This window comes from Aedes albopictus, chromosome 2 (genome assembly GCF_035046485.1).
Source record: "Aedes albopictus strain Foshan chromosome 2, AalbF5, whole genome shotgun sequence".
In the NCBI taxonomy this organism is placed as follows: domain Eukaryota; kingdom Metazoa; phylum Arthropoda; class Insecta; order Diptera; family Culicidae; genus Aedes; species Aedes albopictus.
In genome coordinates, this window is record NC_085137.1 from 501,760,671 (window position 1) to 501,786,216 (window position 25,546).

At 40.7% G+C, this 25,546-nt stretch overlaps 1 protein-coding gene across 5 annotated transcripts in view; it reads left to right on the plus strand.

Annotated features, from left to right (window-relative positions):
• The window catches only part of LOC109622480 (SPARC-related modular calcium-binding protein 2), a 186,394-nt gene that overhangs the window by 83,995 nt on the left and 76,853 nt on the right, over nucleotides 1-25,546 (plus strand). Inside the window, exons 1-2 of one of the 5 annotated variants that reach the window (XM_062854422.1) lie at nucleotides 13,915-14,633; nucleotides 15,031-15,344. The exons of 3 other annotated variants lie outside the window; for them this stretch is intronic. In XM_062854422.1, the coding sequence (XP_062710406.1) occupies nucleotides 15,267-15,344 (78 nt within the window). In that variant the 5' untranslated portion in view covers nucleotides 13,915-14,633; nucleotides 15,031-15,266. Of the gene's footprint in view, nucleotides 1-13,914; nucleotides 14,634-14,775; nucleotides 15,345-25,546 lie in introns of those variants that run through there. One more of the 5 variants, XM_062854426.1, reaches the window with a different exon arrangement.

A 25,546-nucleotide genomic window follows, 5' to 3' on the forward strand; every position in this document is an offset into this window, starting at 1 on the left:
TGGTGATTTTTAGTGGCAGAAAACTTGAACCGATGACACATATGGATAAGATAAAAATGGGGAATAACTATAAGTTTATGAATAGTTACAATAACTACTCATCCAACTCAAACAATGAGTCAAAGTAAAAGGTGTTCATGAAATAACATAATTACGTATCAACGTAATGGATTGTCTGTGCATGTAGAGTAAAAGGTATTCATCTAATAATCACTACATATCCTTCCAAAAAACAAAAACAATTCCAACTGAAGTGCTTCTGTTGTGATTAGGATCAACACAAATCTTGTGGATGCTATCGACTGTAGATTTTTGAACTTGGGGGATTTTCGGCCTTGCAGTCTTCGGTGTGCAATCAAAACGACATATGTTTTCTATGCCCGACGTTTCAATGGTCTATGCCATCTTTCTCAAGGGTTCTATTCAAAAATTGGACGTATTACATATTAAATTGAACAGGGAAAACTACAAAGGTGAACACAAAACTTACAGAAAAAATCGTTCTTCGTCTGGTGGTATGGAATGCACATAGAATGTAGTCAAATTTTGGACGGACTTCATCAATTTCCTACAATTTAACAAACAATGGTCAAAACAAGCAATTTTACATAACATTTAAGACACTACTAACTATTTTTATCACGAAAAACTAGGAAGTTTGGTATGGCGGAACACTACTCTTTTCGTCACTATACTATTCTAATTTAAACCGTCAATTTAATTCTAGTCAGAAATCTGTTTAAATATTGGATACAAGTTCTGTGGGTTGAAATTTCCTATTGGGTGTCATTGTCGTTAGTGTTGGTATTGTCAGTTATCTGCCTATTTACATGGTTTGTTTTGGTTCTAGTCTTTAGTGTGTGTAATATTCCTGCATAAATAATACTTAAGCTGTCGCAATCGCTTCGTTTGTTTACCGTCCTGTCTGTGTTAATGATGTGACACATTTCCAGAACGGGGAGAGCGGAGAACCGTCGATGGCAGTCGAGTATCTCCGTTCTGTCCAAATCGAAACGGTGTTTGTTGTCGGCCGAATGCAGTAAGAGAGCTGTCCTCTCTTTTAGTCGGCCGAGTTCATAGCTGTTATAGTTGTCGTCGTTGTTGTTGTTTTCGATGTCCAAAATTTGACTACATTCTATGTGCATTCCATACCACCAGACGAAGAACGATTTTTTCTGTAAGTTTTGTGTTCACCTTTGTAGTTTTCCCTGTTCAATTTAATATGTAATACGTCCAATTTTTGAATAGAACCCTTGAGAAAGATGGCATAGACCATTGAAACGTCGGGCATAGAAAACATATGTCGTTTTGATTGCACACCGAAGACTGCAAGGCCGAAAATCCCCCAAGTTCGATCAACACAAAGGGGTAAAAGTGTTTCAAATTTTCGTTTTTCAGTTTGGATGGCGTTCGAAACTACATATGGACTTCATTAGTGGTATGATACAAGGTTGAATACTTCACTGTTGATCCTTAACAATTGACCAATCCAAATTCTTGTGTGGTAGTGGTTTGTGTTCAGATTTCCCGTGTTAATCTATCTGTAAGAACTTTGTAAACATCTTTTGTTCTCACGTATATGGATAGGCTTGCAGTAGGTTTCGTGAGACTTTTTTTTGGACAACTCAATACCATCAAGATTATCACACACCTCGCTGACAATGATTTGACTTTCAGTTTTAGACTTTAGAACTTTCAACATTCAGTTAGGCTGATACAAATTTAATTTTGACTTCTTGTCTCCCCCCCCCCCTTCAAAAATTTTTGGCTGGATTCTGCATTTTGAGGGGCAGATAAAAAATATTTATCAAAATATCGGGTCTTGGCAAAAATTCTTTAACAAATCCGAAGAGTTTTTAATATTTTTCAGATTAAATGCTTTATTATTTTTATCCCCCCCCCCCCCCTCGACCAGGATTGAACATAGCAGGCACTGCGCGCGGACGTGCATTCAATTTTTTCTGTCACCGTGTTTTTCGTTCTCGTGAATTTTTATTTTTGTACGATGAAACTTCAATTCGGCTGATACTCTAAAGGAAAATATATCGGAAAATTAGAATCGAGTTTGGAAATCCTATTTTGTTGAGCTGGGGATAAATACAACGCAAGAAGCTTACAGTTACAGTGCGCGAGTTGACTGTAGGATTGTTTGAAGATTTACTGTGGAAGATCAAGTGGATTCCGGAAACTCTGGCTCGTCATGATGTTGACGATGGATTGTTGGCGATCAGGATTGACGTGCAGCCGTTGCAGCATCTTTTTGACGATCATCAGAAAACCGGTGAGATCTTTCTGATTTGCTTTGATTTATATTACACACTTGTAAGTAAAATTTTTTGGTTAACATGTGTCAACATGACAATTTCTCGTACGCTTTTTCGCCAAGGAAAGCACCCCATTAAACCCTATCCAATTTCCAACTCCAGATATCTATGAAGTGGGCCAAGTTCTTGGACATATTCTGAGTAGATATCTAATCAACATTTCCTCCCCATCCCCGCTGATCGTAAGGACCTGGCCAGGTGTCGAGAGTTCGTTAAATGAAAGGTTTGTCAAATCCCAGGCAACTTTTCTGGCGCATTAAACGTCTCTATCGACAGCCACCCCAGGATGTGTACGGTCGGCTATGCTATGCTATGCTATGCTATGCTATTATTTTTATCCCCCCCCCCCTCGACCAGCCAAAGAGTGGTGGGACAAAAAGTGAAATAAATATTTGTAACGGCCTTATATGTATCTATAAATCAATATTTATATTAACTGAATCAACGTGCTACGTATCATCGGCTAGGTATTACAATCAGCTGATTGCTGTTCACCAAGGCTGCGAAAATGATCAATTTTGGTCACTTCAATCATATGAAAGGAACAGCGCACATACAAAATGTGACGCGTGCACCATAATTTCATGTGACTTGCGTTATTAAACTGGAACAAAACAGCTCACCATGACTGACTGACACAATATATACAAAGATGCCTCCTCATCCACGCAGTCTCCAACTGCATACCGTCCAGAGATCTGCATCCCTTCTCTCTTAGTCTGAAAGTCGCGTAAACGAATCAAAAGCTTTGCCAAATGTGATCACCACATGTGATGGCAAGCAAGTCGCTTCGCTCCGCTCTAAAGTGAATGGAATGGGTGATTTATGCCCTTATTCTCCCTTCTCAAGTGTTATACACCTGTATCGAGTATAGACTCCACTTCACTACTGGTAGTGGCTGACCGGCACTTGCTCCGTTTCTTGGCGGTTGTTGATGCAAAATACACACATTTTTCAGCATTAGGATTCTCGCAACTGTCAGCGGTCGGTGGCGTGTGGTATACTAAAGGCACCTAAAGGGCTAAAAGTTGTCTCGAACGGCGGTTATTCATGCATCGCATTAGATCCATATATAGACAATGTTTAGGGAACGCGCGAAAAGACATTCATCATTACCTCTATACGACATTGGTTCAGGCTGGCAGACCAGCCAGACACGACAGCTTTTTCACGAGAATCGCTTGAGCGATTGAAAGCCATGTGCTTATAGCGAATAGCGAAATTAGATCACTGAAGGAGCTACAGTTCAAAGACACATGTCCTACCGGATTGTAGTTATACCTTCTTCGTGGTCAAAAAATCTGCAACTATTATGCGATGGAGATAGATTAAGAGTACTCATCGGCGGCATCCACCCGCACCCGGTAACAGCAAGGAGAAAGTCTCACAACTGTCTGGCCAACAAACAGTCGCCTTTTTATAAGGAAATAACAAATTAAGTCACTTGAAACAACACGAGGCGTGCGATACTTGCAGAGTTTGGAATCATTTAGCGCGGTGACTGACTCATGGGCGACACGGAGACGCTCGCGTGAAAGCGATTCTTTGCCGTTTTACTGCACGCTTCAGTAAAGAGAAAGAATTTTGTGAGACACCATTAGGAATGATTTTGTAATGTGTGTGTCTCAGACTTCAGACGGCCGGCTGATGCACTTGCCCTATCGTGGGGTATCCCTTGCCCAAGCCTTATTTCTGCCTATGACTCTTCAAAATTCCTTGATAAGTATTATTTTTTCAAAAGTAAAATTTGATAAGAAGATGTCCATGTAGCCTACATGGAGATGTAGCCGAAGCAGTAAACGCGCAGATATTTTGCAAGACCAAGGGTTGGTTCGATTCCTTGTTTGTGAAATTTCCTCGATTTCTTTTATCGTAGAAAACGGTGCAGTGTCTACCAAGTGAGTAAACCTGATGTAGCCTTAGCTCACGAGAGTGGACACCAACACCAGCTTGACTTTCGCTAAGGGAGCCATCAGTGTAACATACGATGTCGTCTGAAATACTTCTCTCCAGGTAACCAGATGTCCACTCTTCCCAGGAAGGAAATTTCGTGAAAAATATCCTAAAAACGTTGTGACCCCGTCATGACCGTTGTCATACCCCGTAGAATATCGTATAAGGACAATTACAACCAATTGTAAGATCATTTGGAGCAAGGACAACTTTGTCCCAATTCACCAAAAGTGGAAACAACGAGGTATGTGTTGAACAGCGGTTCACAGAAGTTTCCTCTAGTAAACCGAGTACACGAGTAGTCGTAGACGGTAATTGCAAGAAAGCGCTTCTTGTTTAAGTGGGACAACGCCAAAGAGAACTTCGAGTGCTGCCGTGGGAGTTGAAGAGAACTCTCCAAATATCGCCATTAAGCACATTCTTTGGAGATGGCCTAATTTAGATTGGACTGTTCTCACTTCGCACTTTTGCCATCACACAAGACAACCATAGGCCAATATTGGACACAACAGTTGTGTAAATCCATTTGATATACTTGGGTTTTAGACTCCAAGTTTTACCAAATGTTCTCTAACATTGCACAATGGGTCCAGAGCCGCATTTACGAAGACAAAAATGTTTGTGCCTAAACCTCAAGTTTTAGATACATGGTGTCTTTGGGAAAGTTTGTTCATGTTTTTCGACATTTTTTCTCATCATTGTGAAATTATCCAATAATCCAAACAACTGCATATTTGTTCCGAGCACTTTTAGAACTATCAATGACGCATATTTTTTCCAAAGAGCTCAATGTTCTATCTCTCATAGTTAAAAGATAATGTGGACTGGGACGACCACGCTGATGGGGCTACTACCTAGCTGGATCTAGCTGGGCGTGGTGCAGCGTTTCTTACTCAACCGCTGGATGCCAGAACAGACGCTGCTTGAGCCGCGCACCTCCTTGGTGAACAGACGCTCGGGTCGTACCTCCTCAATCTAGCTGAAGTCAGAAGGACAACAGTGCCCAAGCTGCACTACCAGCTAAGCGCACAACTCTTAGCTGGCGGTCTTTGTCATCGTTGACCCGTGGAAGCATGAGGTAGGAACTTGTGAGGACCTAGTGCTATGTCGGGACGCTCTCCTTATCGACTCACCGTTTTGCAGCCCCAATGTCTTGATGTTGTTTTGAAGTAAATTAATGCTTTTTATCTAGAATTGCTTTTAATTTGGAAATAAGTTAGAATGCATTTTTACTGCTTGATTTTTTTTGGCTAGATTTTGCTGTGCGCATACCTTAGATCCAAAAATGGAAGTTTTCTCTCCTTTTCTTCCTCGTGAGTGAACCTGATATCCTTATGCACATTGTTGATGAACTCTAGAACCTTAGATAAAGCTTCCCGTTCGATCATACTGAAAATATCGTCGACGTACTACGTTGGCATCTAAAATTTGCCATAAAAAGCTTGCATAAATAATGGGGATAGGGGATTTCCCATGGGGCACCTTTGGTTTGCTTGTAGAACTGTCCACGGAATTAGAAGTAATTCTCATCCATGCACAGCCTAGCTAATCGTAAATAAGTCCTAGCTTTTCCTTTCCAAGCTGCCTCAGACTTTTGGGGTAGGAACCAATCCTCGAGAAGATTAAGAGCATCCTTTACAGGGACCCTTGGGAATAGTGCTGCGACGTCGAAAGAAACCATCATCTCGTCCTCCTTGATGATTCCCGGATTCCAACAACTCCTGAGTGTTTTTGACCGAACCGGTGGGGAAGGGTTTTGGCATACTTTGGAACTATTTGACTAACTATTTAACCAATTTGTGGGTAGGGGATCCTGCAGCTAAAATAATCTCTCGCATCTCTTGACTGGGTTTGTGAATTTTAGGAAGACCTTTGATCCGCGGAAGATTGGGATTTGCTTCCTTCAAACGAGCCTCTCCGATGATGGGTTTACAGTCTTGTCTTTCAGTCTAATTAGTCTGGATAGTGTGTCTACTCGTAGATGTATGTATGGTCTTTCGTTTATCTTCTGTTTGTCCATCTGTTTGTCGTAGTCCTTCTTGTCCATAATAACGACCGCGTTACCTTTGTCTGCCTTCATGTAGTATACTGGTTTCTTTTAAAGTTCCGTTAAAATCCTTATCTCGTCTGGATTTACCTTACTGCGCTGTCCTGTTTTGATGGCGTCTGCTACGATGTTCCTGGTTGTATTTTGGTGTTTGATGTTAACGTTTTGTGTGATCGCTGTTTCCATGTCCACGATGATCTGTTCCGCGTCTGGCTTCGTAGTAACCGCATATCCCAACCCTTTATTGAGGTGTGTCAATTGTTCCTCTGTGAACTGCTGCGTCGAACGGTTTACTACGAATCCTTCAATGGGTTGAACCACCGAAAAAGTAGTGTGGGTGTCCTTCGTCGCTCTGGTCTCGTTTCGTAGATTCGTCAGCTTCTTTTTGTGTAGTCGTCTCTTCCTGTCCGCTTCTCATTTCTCCACTCGCTTTACCTTGGTAAGGAAAAATGGGAAGCCTTCCGGATATTCGTTAGCCAACTTTAAATGCAGGGAATAGCACAATGACGGGCTTGGTGGTCTAGTGGCTACCGCTTCTGATTCGTATGCAGAAGGTCATGGGTTCAATCCCTGGCCCGTCCCTTTCCATCCTACTTTGTATCTTTCTATCCACTTCCTCTCTGTCTCTCTCTCTTCTCTTCATATACAACTCATGTATATTCATATGTTCATAGCCATCGCTAGAACCAGAAACGAATTGGAAAAAGTCGTTTCCCTCCTTTCCGATTTCCACTCACAGCACAGTGTATATAACGCCTACAAGTTATGCAACCAAAGCGTGCTGTGCCGCTTGACCTTATTCACCTCATTCACCACACAATCTATCACCTTACGAACACTATAAATAACGCCCTATCCATGGATCGCATCATCGACCCAGGTATCAGGTATCAGTAGGTCGGCTCTAGAGGCACGTTCTCCTCCATTTGGGAAATTTGTGCCATCGCCATGAACACGAGCCTATTCATCATTTACCTGACGGAGAAGGGAAGGAAAAAGGATAGGAGATGGGAAAGGACAGGTAAGGGAATAGGATCGTCATACTCGCAAAAGCGTACCACAATGGGTTCACATAGGGTCCTGAAAAGGACACTGTAATAACGCATAAGCGTGCCACAATGGGTGCGAACAGCGCCCTGAGAAGGGCACTGTGATAATGCATAAAGCGTAAAGAGAGCCTATAGCTCTTTACCACAGCGGGTCAAGAACAACAGAACGTCCTGAAGATTCAGGTTTCTGAAGTCAGTTTCACTAAATAAGTGTTTCCCGAGTACTCGGAAACGCAATTGCGCAAATGCTGGACAGTTACATATTAAATGATACGAAGTTCCATAATCGGATTCACAGCTATCACATGCAAATGAATCAGCTTGCTGAATATTCGCCATGTGATAACTGAGTCGGCAGTGGCCAGTCAATGCTTTGACCAGCATGCTGCAATTCTGCTTTGACAGATTTGTTAGATACTTTGCCACCCCTAGAGATGGCTCAGTACAATACAATTTTGTTTGACGACATGACTCCAAACTATTCCAGTATTGTTTGTGCTGAGTGGCAGCCCAGGTGTCAATCTGAAGCTTCACCCAACACTTGGATACCGGAATAGCTGGCTCAGGGCCAATGAAGTCATGTGATGCTCCAGTGCGAGCTAACTCATCAGCCAATTCATTTCCAGCGATGGAAGAATGGCCAGGTACCCATACAAGGTGAACAGCGTTTGCTGAATTCAGCTCCTCAATTTGAGTTCGACAAGCGATAACTATCTTCGACCTGGAGTTGGCCGAAGCAAGTGCTTTAATAGCAGCCTGGCTATCTGAACAGAAGTATATTACTTTGCCCATTACGTGCTGCTGAAGTGCTGATTGCACTCCGCACATAAGAGCAAAGATTTCGGCCTGAAAAACGGTGCAGTGTCTGCCAAGTGAATAAGACTGATACAGCCTTAGCTCACGAGAATAAACACCAGCACCTGCTCGACCTTCTAGAAGGGAGCCATCAGTGTAACATACGATGCCGTCTGAAATACTTCTCTCCAGATAACCAGATGTCCACTCTTCCCGGGAAGGGAATTTCGTGGAAAATGTCCTATATGGAAAATTACAAGCAATTGTAAGATCACTTGGAGCAAGGACAACTTTGTCCCAATTCACCAAAAGTGGAAACAACGAGGTGTGTGTTGAACTGCGGTTCACAGGAGTTTCCTCTAGTAAACCGAGTACCCATAGACGGTAAGTGCAAGAAAGTGCTTCTTGTTTGAGATGAATGTGTAGTGGGACAACGTCAAAGAGAACTTCGAGCGCTGCCGTGGGAGTTGAAGAGAACGCTCCAGACATCGCCATTAAGCACATCCTTTGGAGATGGCCTAACTTTGATTGGACCGTTCTCACTTCGCCCTTTTGCCACCACACAAGACATCCATAGGCCAATATTGGCCGAACAACAGTTGTGTAGATCCATTTGATATACTTGGGTTTTAGACCCCAAGTTGTACCAAAGGTTCGCCGGCATTGCCCGAAGGCCATACAAGCTTTCTTGATTCTGAACTCAACATGAGGTGTCCAGGAAAGCTTGGAATCAAGAATGACTCCAACGTACTTTACCTGTTCAGTCACATTGATTTCAGAATCAAAGAGACGTAAAGTTCGAACACCATTACGGTTTCGCTTTTCCGTGAAAAGAACAATAGATGTTTTACTCGGATTTACCGAAAGGCCATATTGGCGACACCAACCCTCAACTACCTGAAGAGCGTTTTGCATCAGGTCGAAAAGGGTGCTGATGCACATACCGACTAACAATGTTAGGTAGTCGTCGGCAAAACCATAAGTAGGAAAACCGCTATTATTGAGTTGCCTCAATAGCGTATCTGCTACGAGATTCCATAAAAGTGGTGATAAGACTCCCCCTTGGGGGCATCCACAAACACTCAATTTCCTAATCGCCGCTTGACGCAATGTCGAGAAGAGATGTCGGTTTTTGAGCATTTGGTGAATCCAATTGGAAATCATTGGAGATATACCATGACCCCGTGCGGCTTCCAATATGGCATCGAAAGGCACGTTGTCAAAGGCACCCTCGATATCTAAGAAAACACCCAAGCAGGATTGCTTTTGAGCGAATGCCTTCTCGATATCGTAAACAACTTTGTGTAAAAGAGTCACAGTGGACTTTCCAGATTGGTAAGCATGTTGGTTCACATGAAGAGGCACATTGGCCAGATAAACATCACGGATGTGATGATCCACAATGCGTTCTAAGCATTTCAGAAGAAAAGAGGTCAAACTGATAGGTCTGAAGCTCTTTGCTTCTTCATACGACGCGCGACCCACTTTCGGAATAAACTTCACAGTAATATCCCGCCAGGATTTGGGAATATACCCTGTAGCAAAACTGCAAACAAGTAGTTGTTTCAAAACATGTTTGAAATGATCAAATCCCTTCTGAAGCAAAATAGGATAAATCCCATCTGCCCCAGGAGATTTGAAAGGAGCAAAGCTATTAAGTGCCCATTCAATCGATTCTAAAGTTATGATACTCCGAGCCGAAGCTAAAGAATCATAACTACAAGAAAAGACATCAGGTTCATCCGAAGATGTAATATCCACACATCCGGGGAAGTGTGTACTGAATAAACATTCTAAAACTTCCTCATCAGAGGAAGTGAAATCACCATTTGGCAAACGAAGTTCGTTCACTTGAAAATCCTTAGATTTTGCAAGGATTTTGTTCAATCGACTGGCTTCACTCAGACTGGAAACATTTGTACAAAGGTTTTTCCAGCCGGATCGTTCAGCAGACCGAAGAGCTTTCTGGTAGGCCTTGCGAGCCGACCTGAAAGCCTCCGATCCAGCCGAACGTCGTCTGTTCCAACTCTTTCTACATTGTTTCCTGAGCTTCGCCAGATCGGAGTTCCACCAAGGGGTTCCTCTTGTGGTCTTCACAGACCGCAGAGGGCAGGCTTCTTCAAAAGCTTCCATGATGAAGGCCGTTGTAGTATCAACGGCATCATCTAAATTACTTGGAGTGTCAATTGATGGTGAGTATCCATGAAATTTGGCTGCAACCAAATCGGTAAAGAGATCCCAGTTGGTTGACCGCGGATTCCTGAAACGCAAAGTTTGCGAAGTAAAATTCACATGTTCAAACAAGATGTAACGATGATCAGATAAAGATTCTTCATCTGACACATGCCAATTGGTCAGCTCATGACTAATTCTGCTAGAGCAAAGCGTTATGTCTAACACTTCCTCTCTACCAGATACCATGAAGGTTGGGCGGTTGCCTATGTTAAGTAATCCAAGATCTGTACTACTCAAGTATTCCATCAAACTGGAGCCTCTCAAATTGATGTCTGAGCTGCCCCAGATTATATGGTGAGCATTAGCATCACTACCAACAATTAGCGGAAGGCCTTTTGAAATGCAGTATGCAATGACTTGCTTGAAAGCATCCGTAGGGGATGGTTCATCATGCGGTAAATAAACCGAACAATAAACGTATTTCCTGTTGAGGTTTCCAACAGATACATCTATTATGATAGCACATACATCTCTGGTAGTTAGTTCAGAGATGAGTGTAGCAACGATTGCGTTCTTGACAAGCACACATGCTCGAGGCATGACACGTGAGTTTGCCATTTCATTTTTACTGAAAGTAGCAAACACCGGATTCACAAGGTTTCCTAAATAGAAATTCCCCTTACGAAAGTAAGGTTCTTGGACTAACGCCACTTGGGCTGTACCATTTTGCATAAGTCTACAAAGATTGATCGTTGCTGTTCTTTTGTGCTGAAGATTGATCTGAGCTATCCTAACCGTAGCCACTACCCAAACTAGGCAAGATTAAACTCTTAACAATCACAGCACAAAAAAGAACAGCAACAATAAAGCCAGATCGGTATCGAATTGAGTGCGCCAAAGGCGAGGATGCACAGAATACACTGTGTAAAACGCATAATGCGAAACCATATAGGTGAAAATCTAAACTAATTAATAACATCTTCATAATCCCGCCCTTATTCAGCCTCAAGTATGAGATTGAAGAAGGGCAGCTGATTGTCTCGGAGAAACACAAGGTCCACCGCGCTATTGCTCCGGTTAGCACAGTAAGGGCAAATACTGTGGAGGGTGCCCTGGTACTCCACAGGCTCCGTTTGCGGTTAGGTTTTTATTAGACCCCCCTAGCCATTCATTCCTAGGCACGGTAAGCATAAAGCCGCATAACACCATGAATTAGGGGTCACCTGATTAGTGGATTCCTACCACTGGAACAGGCGGTCCGTAGTGCTATTTTTAGCCAGTTGAACTAACCGCTACCGACACTACACAGCTATCTAGGCTGATCGGGAAACGAAGTTGATATTGAATCGGGAAAATTGAAGTTGATCATCGACCCAACGGTGACTCCCAGATCTCCCATCCTTTCCGTCTAACAAATACCCCAGTCCGTGCTGGATGTGGGGATGCAGAGGTGATCTCGGTCTTTAGTAGCAAAAACCAGCACACTCTAACATTCCTTTCCCTTCCCAACTGACTATAAGGACGTGGCCGGCGCCGGTATTGATCCAAAATGTATAAGCTGCTAGAATTGCACTTTGAGAATAAGTGGAGTGTCCCAGCCCTTATTCATTTGGATCTCAGTGCAATTGGTACTAGCTCAGATCAATAACGGAGTTTCAACCATTGACATGTATAGTCAGATTTGATCGTTTTGATCGTGATGATCGTGATTTAAATGCAGGGAATACCTAGCACTTTTATTTTTTTAAAGTGTCAATTTGTCCAACTTGGCGTAGTGGCGTTTGATGGTGTCTGCGTTGTACTCTGTTTCGGCCTTCCTGGTGACGCTGGGTGCAATGTGCTTCTTGACCTTAATCCTATAACTAACTGGTGTTAGTTTCTCCTTTTGACACTTCTTCAGAAATGCCACGTCCTTCTGAATGCTGATGATGGATCTCTTCAAATCGATGAAATAACTTTTCTCCGTCCGCTTGGTAGCCATGATGATGATGATGAAACTGGACTTATCTGGGAATTTCTGTAAGTAAAAAGTGTAAGTAAAAATTGTAAAAACGTGTAGAATGCGATGGATCTCTTCAGTCGAGTCAAGTACAAGACACTGAAGATAACCTTACAGTTGAGGTCGAAATACGTATCTGTCAAAGGATGCAAATTCTTAGTGGAATTCAAAGGAACAGTACTTAACACGATTTTCTTTGTCCTTATTATTTTCTGGATGTGTTCAGAAATAACTCCCGAAGGCTTTCTCCAGGAATTCTTCCGGAGTTTCCCGAAAATTCTTTTTAGTATTTCTTCAAGATTTTTTCCGGGATTTCTTCAAGAATTGTTCCAAAGGATTTCTCCGCAAATTTCTATCGGTGTTTTTATTTTTCCACAGGGTTTCTCAGGGACTCCTCAAGCATTCCTTCCAGATAGTCCTTTAGAATTCCTCGAATGGTTCCTTCTAGAAGTTCTGGAAGGAGCACCATTAGAAATTCCTCTCACGAAACAGATTTCTGTTAAATCCGTCTGAAATCCCTTTAGTGTTGTTATTCCTTTGCCAGAAATTCCTGCAGAATTTTTTCCTCCTGGAAACCTTTTAGGGGTTTTTTTCAGGAGTTTCTTCTCCAGTAATTCACTAAAAAAAATCCTTCTCTGAAAATTCTTTCATGAGCTCCTTCTCCGATAATTTTTATGGAGTAATTTCCCCGGATAGTTTTTCTTCAAGAATTTATACAGGAGTACTTGATTCAGGAAATTAGTCAAGGATTTCTCTTCCGCGGAAATTGCTTTAGGAGTCCCTTCTTCAAAAACAAAATTTCAAAAATCAGGAGTTTGCTCGACATCTTTTCGGACAATTTCTTCTTATCCTGGAAAAGCGTCATCAAAAAATCATTTCTCCAAGATATCCCTCTGGAGTTCCACCAAAGATTCGTGCAGAAATTCGCTCGGTAATTGTTTCTTCAAAGATTGCTCCAACAATTTAAAACTGGCTTGGTGGTCTAGTGGGTACCGATTCTGATTCGTATGGAGAAGGTTCTGGGTTCAATCCCTGGCCTATTCCTTTCCTCCTACTTTGTATCTTTCTATATTCTTCCTTCTCCTCTCTACATATACAACTCATGAATATTCATAGCCATCCCTAGAACAGAAACGGGTTGAAAAATCCGCACATGCAGACGCAGAGGTATATTCGGTCTGTTGTTTATACAAACGATTGCAATCATCACTTCCTTCCCCTTCCCGACATTGACTTGCAATCTGACGTGGCAGGCGCCAATGTCGCCTAAAAATAGAAGATCACCAACAGTCATACACTGAAGATGCCTGCTAGTCCCCGGCAGATCTCATTGGTTCCTTGTGTGAGTGTAACTGGTCTGACGATACTGGAGTAATCAAGCACAAGCTCAAGATTTTTGATTTGGGGTTCCTCTGTGTTTTTTACTAGAAATCTTTCAGAATATAGGCATTCTTTTAGTAACTTAATTTTTATTTATTATCAAAAATTTCTCTATTTTTTTGTTTGCAATATGCCGTTGTTCGTTTTCCTTCTTTTACTAATTTTGGAACTTATTCTTCTATTTTCCAGATTGGCTCTTTCTTGCTCCGAATCAGCTTTCGCCCGATCCAGCCGCTATCAAACGGCGATACCGTCTTTGACGAGTCAATAAACGATCGACCGTAGTTGAACTTTTCTTGCACCACTGCCGCCGCCTCCACCACGCGCACAAACAGTATAAGAATAGTATAAGAAGAAATCGCAAGAGATGATGTATGCATGCATGTTGCATCTGCATAAGAGTCATCATCCACATCCACTACTGTTGTAGAGAAGTGTGGAAAGAGAAGTGCTACAACAACAGTGAAGTCCGCGACTCGAGACGCGTCAAAAATCAAATAAATAAATTTATTATCAAATCAGGTCAATTTGTATTAAGAAGAAATATTGCGTGCAGCAGTCAGAGTAGGAGTGCGCGAGTGGTCGTTGGTGGTTCTGGCTGTTGAAGACCTGCGCGCAACGTCTTCGATGCTCAGCGAAGTCTATGGTAGTCTATCCGCGTGTGAATGAAGTGACTCTCTTGTGCGCACTGCGCTGCTGGTTGTTCAGGCTAGGAATGTGAACAGGCGAAGAACGCATCAATTCAAGGGTGAAATAGCTAAAGCTGTGCGGCACTAATAAAGCAGTGGCAATAATCATCATCGTCGTCGTCATCGTTGCGCGAGTATCATATTACAAATCGCGTCGGAGTGCGCTGGCTGCCGCAGTTCTGATCTGATCGGAGAAGAAGAGTTCTGGTTCATCAGTGTATAGTCAGTGAGATTCCGTGCATACATTATAACACAATATTGCCACTCTATTAGGGAATCCCGAAAAACGTCAATGTTTAAAAAATAGTGTTTACTTATACTGATAGAGAGTTTATGATACCCCTGAGTAGTACTATTAGACATTCAGAAAAATCTGTACTACTCTACTCAGTTCTACTTTGATAATCACTTGTTTTGGCGACAATGATTTTATTTCGTGATTCTATCAACTTCTAATTTTGATGACTTCGATAAAAGGATATTAACAATTAAATATTGCTAAAATTCATTACTTAGAGGTATAACTTTTTAAACATTGACTTTATTGTCGGGACGCTCTACCCTGTATGCTAAACAGCAGTGATAGTAGTAGCGTGCGGAATCCATACTACCCTTTCAGGCGCAAATGTAAACACAGAAATTGTTCCGCGATCTGGGCAATAAATCAAACCGAATCTGTCAGCAGGAATTGGATTTTCGAGCCGCGTCCGGTGAACTGAGAAGAACTAAGAAGAGGCCGCCGCCGTCGCTGTCGTTGAGTGTTTTGTAGGTTACCCCGGCAAATTGGCAATTGGACATAAATTACAACGCGCGCGCGCACACACAGACAAACGGAGATTCGTCGACGGCGTCAAGATGAAGCTAGCTGTTCTGTGTCTGATAACGTTGGCGATGCGGTGCGTCCTGGCGATCCCGCCCAAGTCGGAACCAACGGTGAGTAGGATTTGATTTTGCAAAGTGTTTCTGAATATAAATCACAGAAGCTTCAGAGCTTCAAATGATAAAAATGCTAGGATAAAAATCTATTTCGTCATAAGCGTTAATTCTCGGCATACCAGACGGAAAATAGCCGATAAAATAACCGATAATTCCGAGACGGGAAATAACTCTTGAAATCGAATAATTACGCACGTAGAATGTGACGGGAATTGAATTCAGGTTGTGCCCAGAATAGACATGGACCAGACGGAAACAGAATTCATTCGATAATGATTCAATCTTATTATTTTAAGGAAATTGTAGTTCTTTTACAATATTTGTTTTACATGTTATGGAAGCTAATTTATAATTCATTTCATTGATACCCAATTGGCCATGAGGCGTTACGCGAGGTACAAGAATAAAATCGAGCATTATTGGTCGTTGCTTACATAGACGGGAATTAGATGAAAACGCTAGTTGCTTATTCGGAATTTTTCCTCAAAACAGCGCACACTTTGGATTCCTGTAAGGAAGCATCGAAACAATGTTCAAACAATTTTCATAAACATTGAACTAGGGGGAGCCTGTTCGTACATGTAGGGCTCCCGGCGGTACGTGAGTTCTTTTCTCCATTACTTACGTCATCCGCCTGCCCAGCCCGTGCGGGGCATCATCTTAATCTCAATTTAAATACGCGATGTGCACCACCACCGCACCGGAGCGAGTGCGAGTGTTATAAATTATCATCGCTCTAAATATTTGCCCAACGTGTGTATGACAAACGTTTAAGTAAATTTACCTTGCCTGCTTCATCGGTATCGTACTGGGTACTTATTCTACCGCCCGTCAGACTCGCTTACTAGCAATTTCGGGTATGACTTCCTGAAGGAAGTCATCGTCACCTGGACTGAAATCAATAGGAAATATGACGAATCTTGCATCAGATTTGCAGTTTGTTTGCCATTTGTATTTACAGAGATTGAATCAGCTTTGCTGAAAATATCTTGCAACAGACGATTGGACATAAAACGCAAGATACGATCGTGAGTGTGATACTTATGTATGTTGTTAATGAACAGATTCTGATTGAATACCCTGGAAATCGGGCAACAAAGTTAATTGTGTCAACAACAATATGCTCAGCTCAATATGCCAAAGTAGAGATAATCTTATTCGCACCTTTTTATGACTCATGCAAGGTTCAGTGGCATTCGCAAAGGAAAGCTACCCGATTCGAAATAAATCGACGAAGACAATTTTCTTAGGTTTAAACCAGAACAAGCCGAGAGGTGGAAGTATGACATAAACCATGAGAACAACACCTGCTAACTTAGCCCATACGCACTAGAGTGAAGTTTCGAAATGATTCCAAAAAAGAAGCTGAACGGAATGGATTACAAGCAGTATGAGTTTGAAGTCCCTTTGAGGCAACAAAACTCACAAACGGGTGGGTTGATCAGGATGACTTTTGCATGGTTTGATTCGTATTCGTGGTGGCTGTGTTTATATGTACAAAAAGTTACGAAATTCAACTAAAAAAGTAAGATAGGGGTGGTGGGGGTAAAGTGGACAACCTAAGCAATTTGGTCGTTTCCAGTGGAAATACGGCAAAATCCATCTGCTTTTCCGAGTAACATGGAAGGTAATGATGTACTCTAGAATTCTCGTAAAGGATTGCATTTAAAAAAATATTGTTTTCTTTGATTATTTTCTTCACCAAAACGTGCATCAAAATAGCGTGAAAAAAATCGGTGGGGGTAAAGTGTACAATCGATGGGGTAAAATGAACAAGTCGTTAAAAGTTATATAACAGCATATTTTTTCTATGTTTTTAATTACAAACTATCAAATTTCATACGAAACCTTTATTTTGTTGCTTTAAAATTTTTAATACAAACTTTGAAACACACTCAAATAATTATCGTAAAAATAGTGTAAAAAACAAGCACTTTTTTGGATGAAAATTATATTTTGTTGATATAAAATATTTTTTTTATAACTTTTTACTTCAACTATCTCACGATATGTATGATGGCTGATGATTCTGGAGTTTGCATAAAAAATTATGAAATTTTGGTGAAATTTGAACCGATTGTCCATTTTACCCCCACCGTCTGATTATGTTAAAATTATTCCCAAAACATTTTTTTTTTCACAAAAATCATTTTTTTTTCGGTCAAATATAGTCTTCTACTTGGTCTTCATTGGTTAAGGGTGTAAAACTTGTAATAATTTGAAAATAACTTACGAAAAAACCTTAGCCATGTTAAGCAGATTTTACATCATTTCCGATTATTCACGTTATTTTTAAAGATTTTGTCATTTTTAAGAGGTTTATTTGATTTCAATGTTCAAGATCAGCAAAAGCATAACGATTCATGCTCAGGCATAAGCGTCAATCGTTAAAACATGTTGAAAAACAATAGAAGTCATGAAACTGTACCCTGTCCATTTTACCCCACCTGTCCGTTTTACCCCCACCACCCCTAATTGACAAATTACTGATATTTTATGACCTGGGAAGAAAATCAACACGATCGAAATAAAACCTATCTAGAGTGCGGTGCTCAACAGTTGTCAAACCACTACCGCTTGGCAAGACAAAGTTTGCCGGGACAGCTAGTATATATATAAAAATGAGTTTAAAGTTCCTTTGAGGCAACAAAACTCAAGAACGGGTGGACCGATCAGCATGAGTCTTGCATGGTTCGATTCATATTCGAGGTTGCTGTGTTTATATGTACATACAAAAAGTTACGAAAATCCACTAGAAAAGTAAAAAAAAATGATGAAGTACTGATTGTTTATGAGCAGGGAAGAAAAAAATTCAGCGTGATCGAAATGAAATCAATCTAGAGTGCGTTGCTGCGATGACCTTAACAATTGTCAAACCACCACAGCTTGGCAAGAAAAAGTTTGCCGGGACAGCTAGTTTTATATAAATATTTATTTTTCGTTCACTAAGTACAAAAAGGCTATATGTTCATTCCAAATATGTTGTTTTTTTTAGAAAGCTCGGAGGATCAAGTCACATATACCAATCCACTCAGTTCGACGGATTAAGATGATGTCAGTATGTGTGTATGTATTGTATGTATGTCTGTGCGCTAAAAAGTTAACTCACTTTTAAGGCACTTACCATTGACCGATTTCACGGATTTTGGCATGGATCGAACCGGAATTTTACCTCATTGTTTGCTATTGAAAATGGTACGGAACGGTCCAGGCGTTCCGGAGTTATGGCTATTTCAGTGGTCAGTGATGAACTGAACCAAGCTCCATCATGCGACACATCAAATTGCGGGGATTTTTGTACCCTTTATCATGATTGACGAATTTTGTGTGGAAATCATTCAATTTTTATTTTATCATTAAAGAGGAAACCAGAAAATCCACGATTTCGGCCCAAAATTCACAAGACGGCGACCTAAAATTCAGGATGGCGATCCATAATTAAGGCGAAACTGGAAGCATTTCCTCACTTTTTGGTTTTTGATTTTTTATTAAATAACGAAGCAATATTTTCAAAATCGGTTTTCGTGCACATGTAGAGTATGGATCAAGGTATTTTCTGATTTTTTTTGTAGTGGAAAATGGTTTTCGTTTTTGCAGAAACAATTTTTGAACAAAAATTATCGAAAAAATGGTTTCTGCAAAAATGGAAAACATTTTCCACCTCAAAAAAATTCAGAAGATACCTTGATCCATACTCTACATGTGCACGAAAACCGATTTTGGAAATATTGCTTCGTTATTTAATAAAAAATCAAAAACCAAAAAGCCAATTTTTGTTCCATAGACCAACGTTGCATACCATCGCATCGAATTTTTTCAACTTAATTAAATAAATTCTTAAATATTTACGTTAGTTTACTTCCAATTGGTGAAACATGCATTGCCTAGAGTGTGTAATAGGGTCAACATAGTATTTTTAGTGCTATTAATTTATTAGTTATGGTCAAAACTGTCAGGGCAGCTTGCAAATTAGGCCAAGGAATGGTACATATACCCTATTTAATAAAAAAATCAAAAACCGAAAAAATGAAAAAGCTTCCAGTTTCGCCTTAAGAAAGGTGGCTATTTTAAAGAGTTTTAGGTTTTAAAACCATACAATATGGGTATATTTGATATGGAAAAGATGTCCGGAGTTCAAAAATGGGGAATAGAATATCCAAGATGGCGGCTGTTATAACGAGTTCAAGGTTATAAAACCTTGCAATATGGGTATATTGGGTATTGAGAAGATGTCCGGAGTCAGAAAATAGCCACCCGAATTCAAAAGTGACAATCGGAATATCCAAGATGGCGGATTAACGACGCGTAGTGCGTCATCAGCATCATTGAAATCTCGCTCGAAATTTCAAAGTGATAAAACTCAGTTACCAAAGCGCAAATTCGGATGAAAATGTATCATCCCATATGCTCACTCGTGGTGAGTGTGATGATACTTTTTCTACTGCGTGACTGCAAAATTTCCCGTTTTTTATCACTTCAAAAACGCGAGGCAAACAATCATTGAAAATTAAAAAGTCAATGATTCCTATGAAAATTCTGTGATGCACCAAGTCACCTTAAAATAAAAAATTGTGGATATTTTATGGAGTTTTGACTTTTTTCTAAATCATAGGGGGATAATCTGTTCAACAGACACCTGAACAGGAACGTCTAGGTAGTGTGGGGTTAAGGACAGACTTGTTAGAATCCCAAAATGGCCGCCACAATGGCCGATTTTGGCACCTACTCATGAATTTGAGCGCACAAATCCGGATTCCCGGATAAACTGATACGATTGATCAAGGCGACGATGGATCGAGTGATATGTGCGTAGTTCAAGTATCAGGGACACTCTCGAGTCCCTTCGAATCTAATAAAGACAAATCAATCAATCAATCCCTTCGAATCTCGCAGAGGGTTACGGCAAGGTGATGGTCTCTCGTGCTTGCTGTTCAACATTGCGTTAGAAGGTGTAATAAGGAGAGCGGGGATTAACACGAGTGGGACGATTTTCACGAAGTCCGTTCAGCTGCTTGGTTTCGCTGATGATATTGATAGATATTGATATGATGGCTCGTAAATTTGAGACGATGGCGGAAACGTACATCCGACTAAAGAGTGAAGCCAGGCGAATCGGATTAGTCATTAATGTGTCGAAGACAAAGTACATAATGGCAAAGGGCTCCAGGGAGGAATCACCGCGCCCGCCACCCCGAATTCATATCGACGGTGATGAAATCGAGACGGTTGAAGAATTCGTGTACTTGGGCTCACTGGTGACCGCCGACAACGACACCAGCAGAGAAATTCAGAGGCGCATTGTGGCAGGAAATCGTGCCTACTTTGGACTCCGCAAAACTCTACGATCGAATAAAGTTCGCCGTAACACGAAGTTAACTATCTACAAAACGCTGATTAGACCGGTCATCCTCTATGGGCACGAAACATGGACCCTACGTGCAGAGGACCAACGCGCCCTTGGAGTTTTCGAACGGAAGGTGTTGCGTACCATCTACGGCGGAGTGCAGATGGAAGACGGGACTTGGAGAAGGCGAATAAAACACGAGCTGCATCAGCTGCTGAGAGAACCAACCATCGTCCATACCGCGAAAATCGGGAGGCTACGGTGGGCGGGTCACGTCATCAGGATGTAGGATAGCAACCCGACTAAAATGGTTCTCGAGAGTCATCCGATCGGTACAAGAAGACGTGGAGCGCAGCGAGCTAGGTGGGTCGACCAAGTGGAGGACGATCTGCGGACCCTACGCAGAGTGCGGAACTGGAGACAAACAGTCATGGACCGAGTGGAATGGAGGAGGCTACTACACGGAGAAAAACTAGGCTGGTTTGAAACAACAAATCTGTTAGTTGTTTTTCTATCTTTGCTGTTTGTTATTTCAATCTAGAAATTTGTTGTTTCGAAACTAAAAATGGCGGTTGAAACAAACTGGCTTGTTTGTTGTTTCTAATATTGGTTAGTAAAATCCTTTCCGGTAGAAACAAATTTGGAAATTTGTTGTTTTCTACAAACATCATGGTTTGTTTTTACTAATCTTTGGGTTGACTGTTTCATGTGTTTGTAATAAAAAAACAAACCACAATTTTGGTTTGTTACAACAAACAGCCCGGGTAAAATCAAACCGAGTTTTTGTTTGAGGAAAATTTAACTGGAAGTTTAGTTTGAAACAAACCAAAATAGTAGTTTGTTTCATTAGAACCATCCCAGAAGCCTCGCCACTAGCTCTTTTCGTTCAGCCATTTGAAGAGTCTTTGCGGACATCATACACTCCCTGTCTGCTCTTCTGTACTGATGCTGCCGTTGCAACCCGAAGTTTGTGATCAAAAAAAGTCTCATTTTTACAAGGTAAGATTATTAAAATATATTTTTCTGTGATTTTGTAAATCAAATTATGTTGCTTCTTCAAATTTCAGATACACCAGGAAAAAATCTCGAAATACCTCGCATATTTCCAACACCAAGTAAAAGACGCAACCTTCTTGAAGGGCCGCACCGTTTCTCCCGAGGTTTCACCGCACTCGGGACTGAAGATGGCGGAATTGCGACCGTAGCTGAAAAAACCAAGCCAGGATGAGAAGGAGCAGTGGAAAAACCAAGCTGAGCACTCGGCCAGGGCTTCAACCAGGACCACAGACTAGCAATCATTTCCCGTAAAAGATTCCCACAATAGAAAACGCTTGCTAGCCGGCCGCATCACCAGCTCCTTCCAAAAGCAATGAATACCTATCAGGTTAATTATGGAAGCCGCTCTGGAGCACCCCAAATCTCGCAGGAAATCAATCGATCGAACGGTCAACATAAGCAGATTGTTACATCGGTATTGGGAGGAGGCTGTTCCTGGGAGTACAACTGTAAATATCGGCAATCTGGAGGTTGGTCTTCCGCTGAAAGGTTCAGTCTTGGGTAAATAAATAAAAAAATAAAAATATTGTTTATTTTTTCAAATTTTTCGTTTTTTTTCGTAGACATATACAAATACAAAAAAGAGGGGCAAAGCAAAAGCAATTTTAACAAACCCGTTAGTTTATTTCAAACGGAAGTTCCGGTTAAATCAAACTTAAATTTGGTAAAGACAAACCGTGAGTATTAGTTGAAACAACTACCGACATCGTTTGTTTTCTAACCTGTCAAAATAAAACAACTGGCATATTGGTAATTTCAAACAAAAGCTTATTGATAATAACTTATTTTAAGCTTGTTACAAGTGAAAAATTCAATGTCGTTTGAAGCATGCTTCTTGAGATTTGTGCGTCTGAAGTTCTGATGCACTATTCAAGCGGGATTTCAAGACGCTTGTCCTTAAGGCGCCGTCCACAAATTGCGTAACGCTCTAGAGGGAGGGGGGGAGTATGGCCAAGCGTTACGGTTCATACATTTTTTTCGGGTTTCATACAAAAAAGCGTTACGGAGAAAGGGGGGGGGGTTGAAAAATGTCGATATTAGCGTTACGTAATAAATGGATGCTGCCTAAGGATCGCCTTTTTTAAAAAATACCGAAAGTCAGAACTAGTTTTTCCTCGACCCAATCAACAACATTCCCATGGTCCCCAAACTCTCCGTCTCTCCGGAACCACCAAGATGGCATTGCTTCAGAGAATGAAGTTTTGACTCTGAAACTATGTTCACTGTTTCGCGCGACAGACCTTAACTATTCTTCAGGATTAACGTTTAAAGCGCGGTTTGCAGCGTTCAAAATATTGAAAAGGGAATGATCAAATCGAGACATTGCTTTGGAATACCGAAGATATCCGGAGTTCAGAAGCTAAGATGTTAGCTCAAAATTCAAGATGAATGCTATTCTATGAAGTTTGAGACTGTAATATTATGCAATATAGGTACATTTTGTATAGAGTAGGTATCTACAGTCTAAAAATGGTGACTAGAAAATTCAAGCTGGGGTAATGTCTTAAAATTCTAGATGGATAGAATTCAAGATTCTAGATTTTCAATATTGCGATGTTTTCTATGAGTTTTTGATCCCAAACCAACTAAGATGAATAAGAGTGTGAAAAAGTGCGATAGCTGTTCATTTTTGCCTTGGATTCCACTGATCCCATCACACTTGCCGAGTTCAAACTATGAAGCTAACTGGTGTAGACGATGCGGTATTTGAAGAACAACTGGATCGAGGAAACTACCATGCAGCCAACGTGTCATGCCAGTCAGAGGTGCAGCTTCCGGAATTCAGTATACGAAGATGATGGGCTCATTAAAGCTGTCCCGCCCCTAGGATGGGCTTTAATTCTGCATTCGGGAATTGAAGACGAATTTGGTGAGATCGAACTAATTTTACTTTTATTGTTTATGCATTATAACATTGTTCAATATTCATTTTTGTTGTTGTTTAACGCGATTTTTTTTCTTTTCTTTTATTTTGTTATTTTTCCGATGACCCTGGAGGGATTGGTTCTGCTTGGGCCTCTCACTGAGCAGAGACATAATTATTTAAACAATAAACAGGAAAAAATCTCTTTTGATTGCCGGCTTTCAAAAGATTAAATTTTAACCAAGTAAACAACCAATGCCATGGGTCCATCGCCAGCTTTTCATGCGAATCCTTGACCTACATAATACACCTCCCAACCACCCACTCCGTAGTACTTATGGGAGTGTCACTGAGTCGGAGGCCTCTTAAATAAGTGCTACATCAACATTTCCTTCCCCTATCCCAAGTTACGGTAAAGATGGGCGTGGCCGGGAATAATGACATTTGTGCTTTTGGTATTCTTGCATAAGATTGGAACAAAGTAAACTCCCCGGCCTTGTTCCGAAAAGCAATCCGAACAAGATTAGCAAAATGTACATGAATGTTGTTAGTATCCAATCTACGAAGTATACCGTAACTATGCTAACGCTAACGCTAACCAAACCAACTAAGATTATTAAGAACATGTAAAAGTTGTCCGAAGTTATGTGAAAAAATAAAAGAAAGCAGTCCTAATTTTAAATTGGCATCCATTCTATAGAGATTTAAGATATTGAATACTGCATTCTTGGTATGTTTGGTATAGAGAAAATTTCCAGAATCTAAACATGTTAACCGGAAAATCCAAAATACTTGTGCTTTATGAAATGTTCGGCTCTACAAGCATGCAATTTTGGCATATTGGGTAAGGGGCAGATATCCGGATATGGAAAATTTCGCCCTGAAAATCCAAAATGAAGAACTACAATAGAATTTTGGACCGTAGTCTGGGATTTCTTGAATACTGAACATTATTCTATATGTATATCAAATGTACTCGAATGTATTCTTTTAAAGTGATGATTAACCCGGGAGCGGTCGCGTCGTGTACTGAATACACGCACCATGAAAAATGCACGCTTGTGAGCGCGGCGTCGCTGCAGGTAGTCAAAGACGCGACTGCTCGAGGGTTAAAGTAATAATGATGGTAAAATGTTTTTGGAACACTGCGGCATATCTCGCATCTAGAGAATACTAATATTTCTCAAACTATGATTTTGAGCGGTCGCGCTACTAGCTCTTCTATCAGAGATGTTTCCTTCTTTAAAAAAATAGGCTTTTCTTTCGAGGTGTATGCATATATCGTAATCGAAGCATTCCACTAAGGGCCCGTCTCTGGTTTTAAACGCATTCGGCCTAACGTACTTCAGTCTACAGTATGACCCAAAAAAAAATGCGACAATTTTCAAAGTTATCGTTCCCCTACTTCGAACTGATTAATCTTGCATGTATCTATTAGATAGTATAGTAGATCCACTAATCTGATAATGGTAAAGGAACAAATGCTGATTTCATGCACATACCTTTGGTAATATAACGTTGAACATATGGATGTCGAAATCGTCCACGCGCCAGAGGCCGTTTTTTAAGGATATAATTTTCTTTCAATTGCTTTCAATCACATTCAATCAAATTGTATTTTCAAAATAGTACTTTTATGGCTAGATAAGGTCTTCAGGAGTTCGTTGGTTCGTCGGTCAAGAACGAAAAAATATTAACTTATAAATTAAGAGACATTTTCTGAAAATTGAATTATTTGACAAATGATAATTTTTAGAAAATATCATGTTTTAAGCATGAAATTGTTTTTAAGTGCTTAGTATTTGTTCCTAATATAAAGGTAGGTTTATATGCCTTCATCGACAAAAAATTGTTTTGAAAAATGTTCAAACAGTGTTAAGTTTTTTATTAATTTATCTTAAATACGGTTTTTAATATGTAGCACCTTTTTCAGTT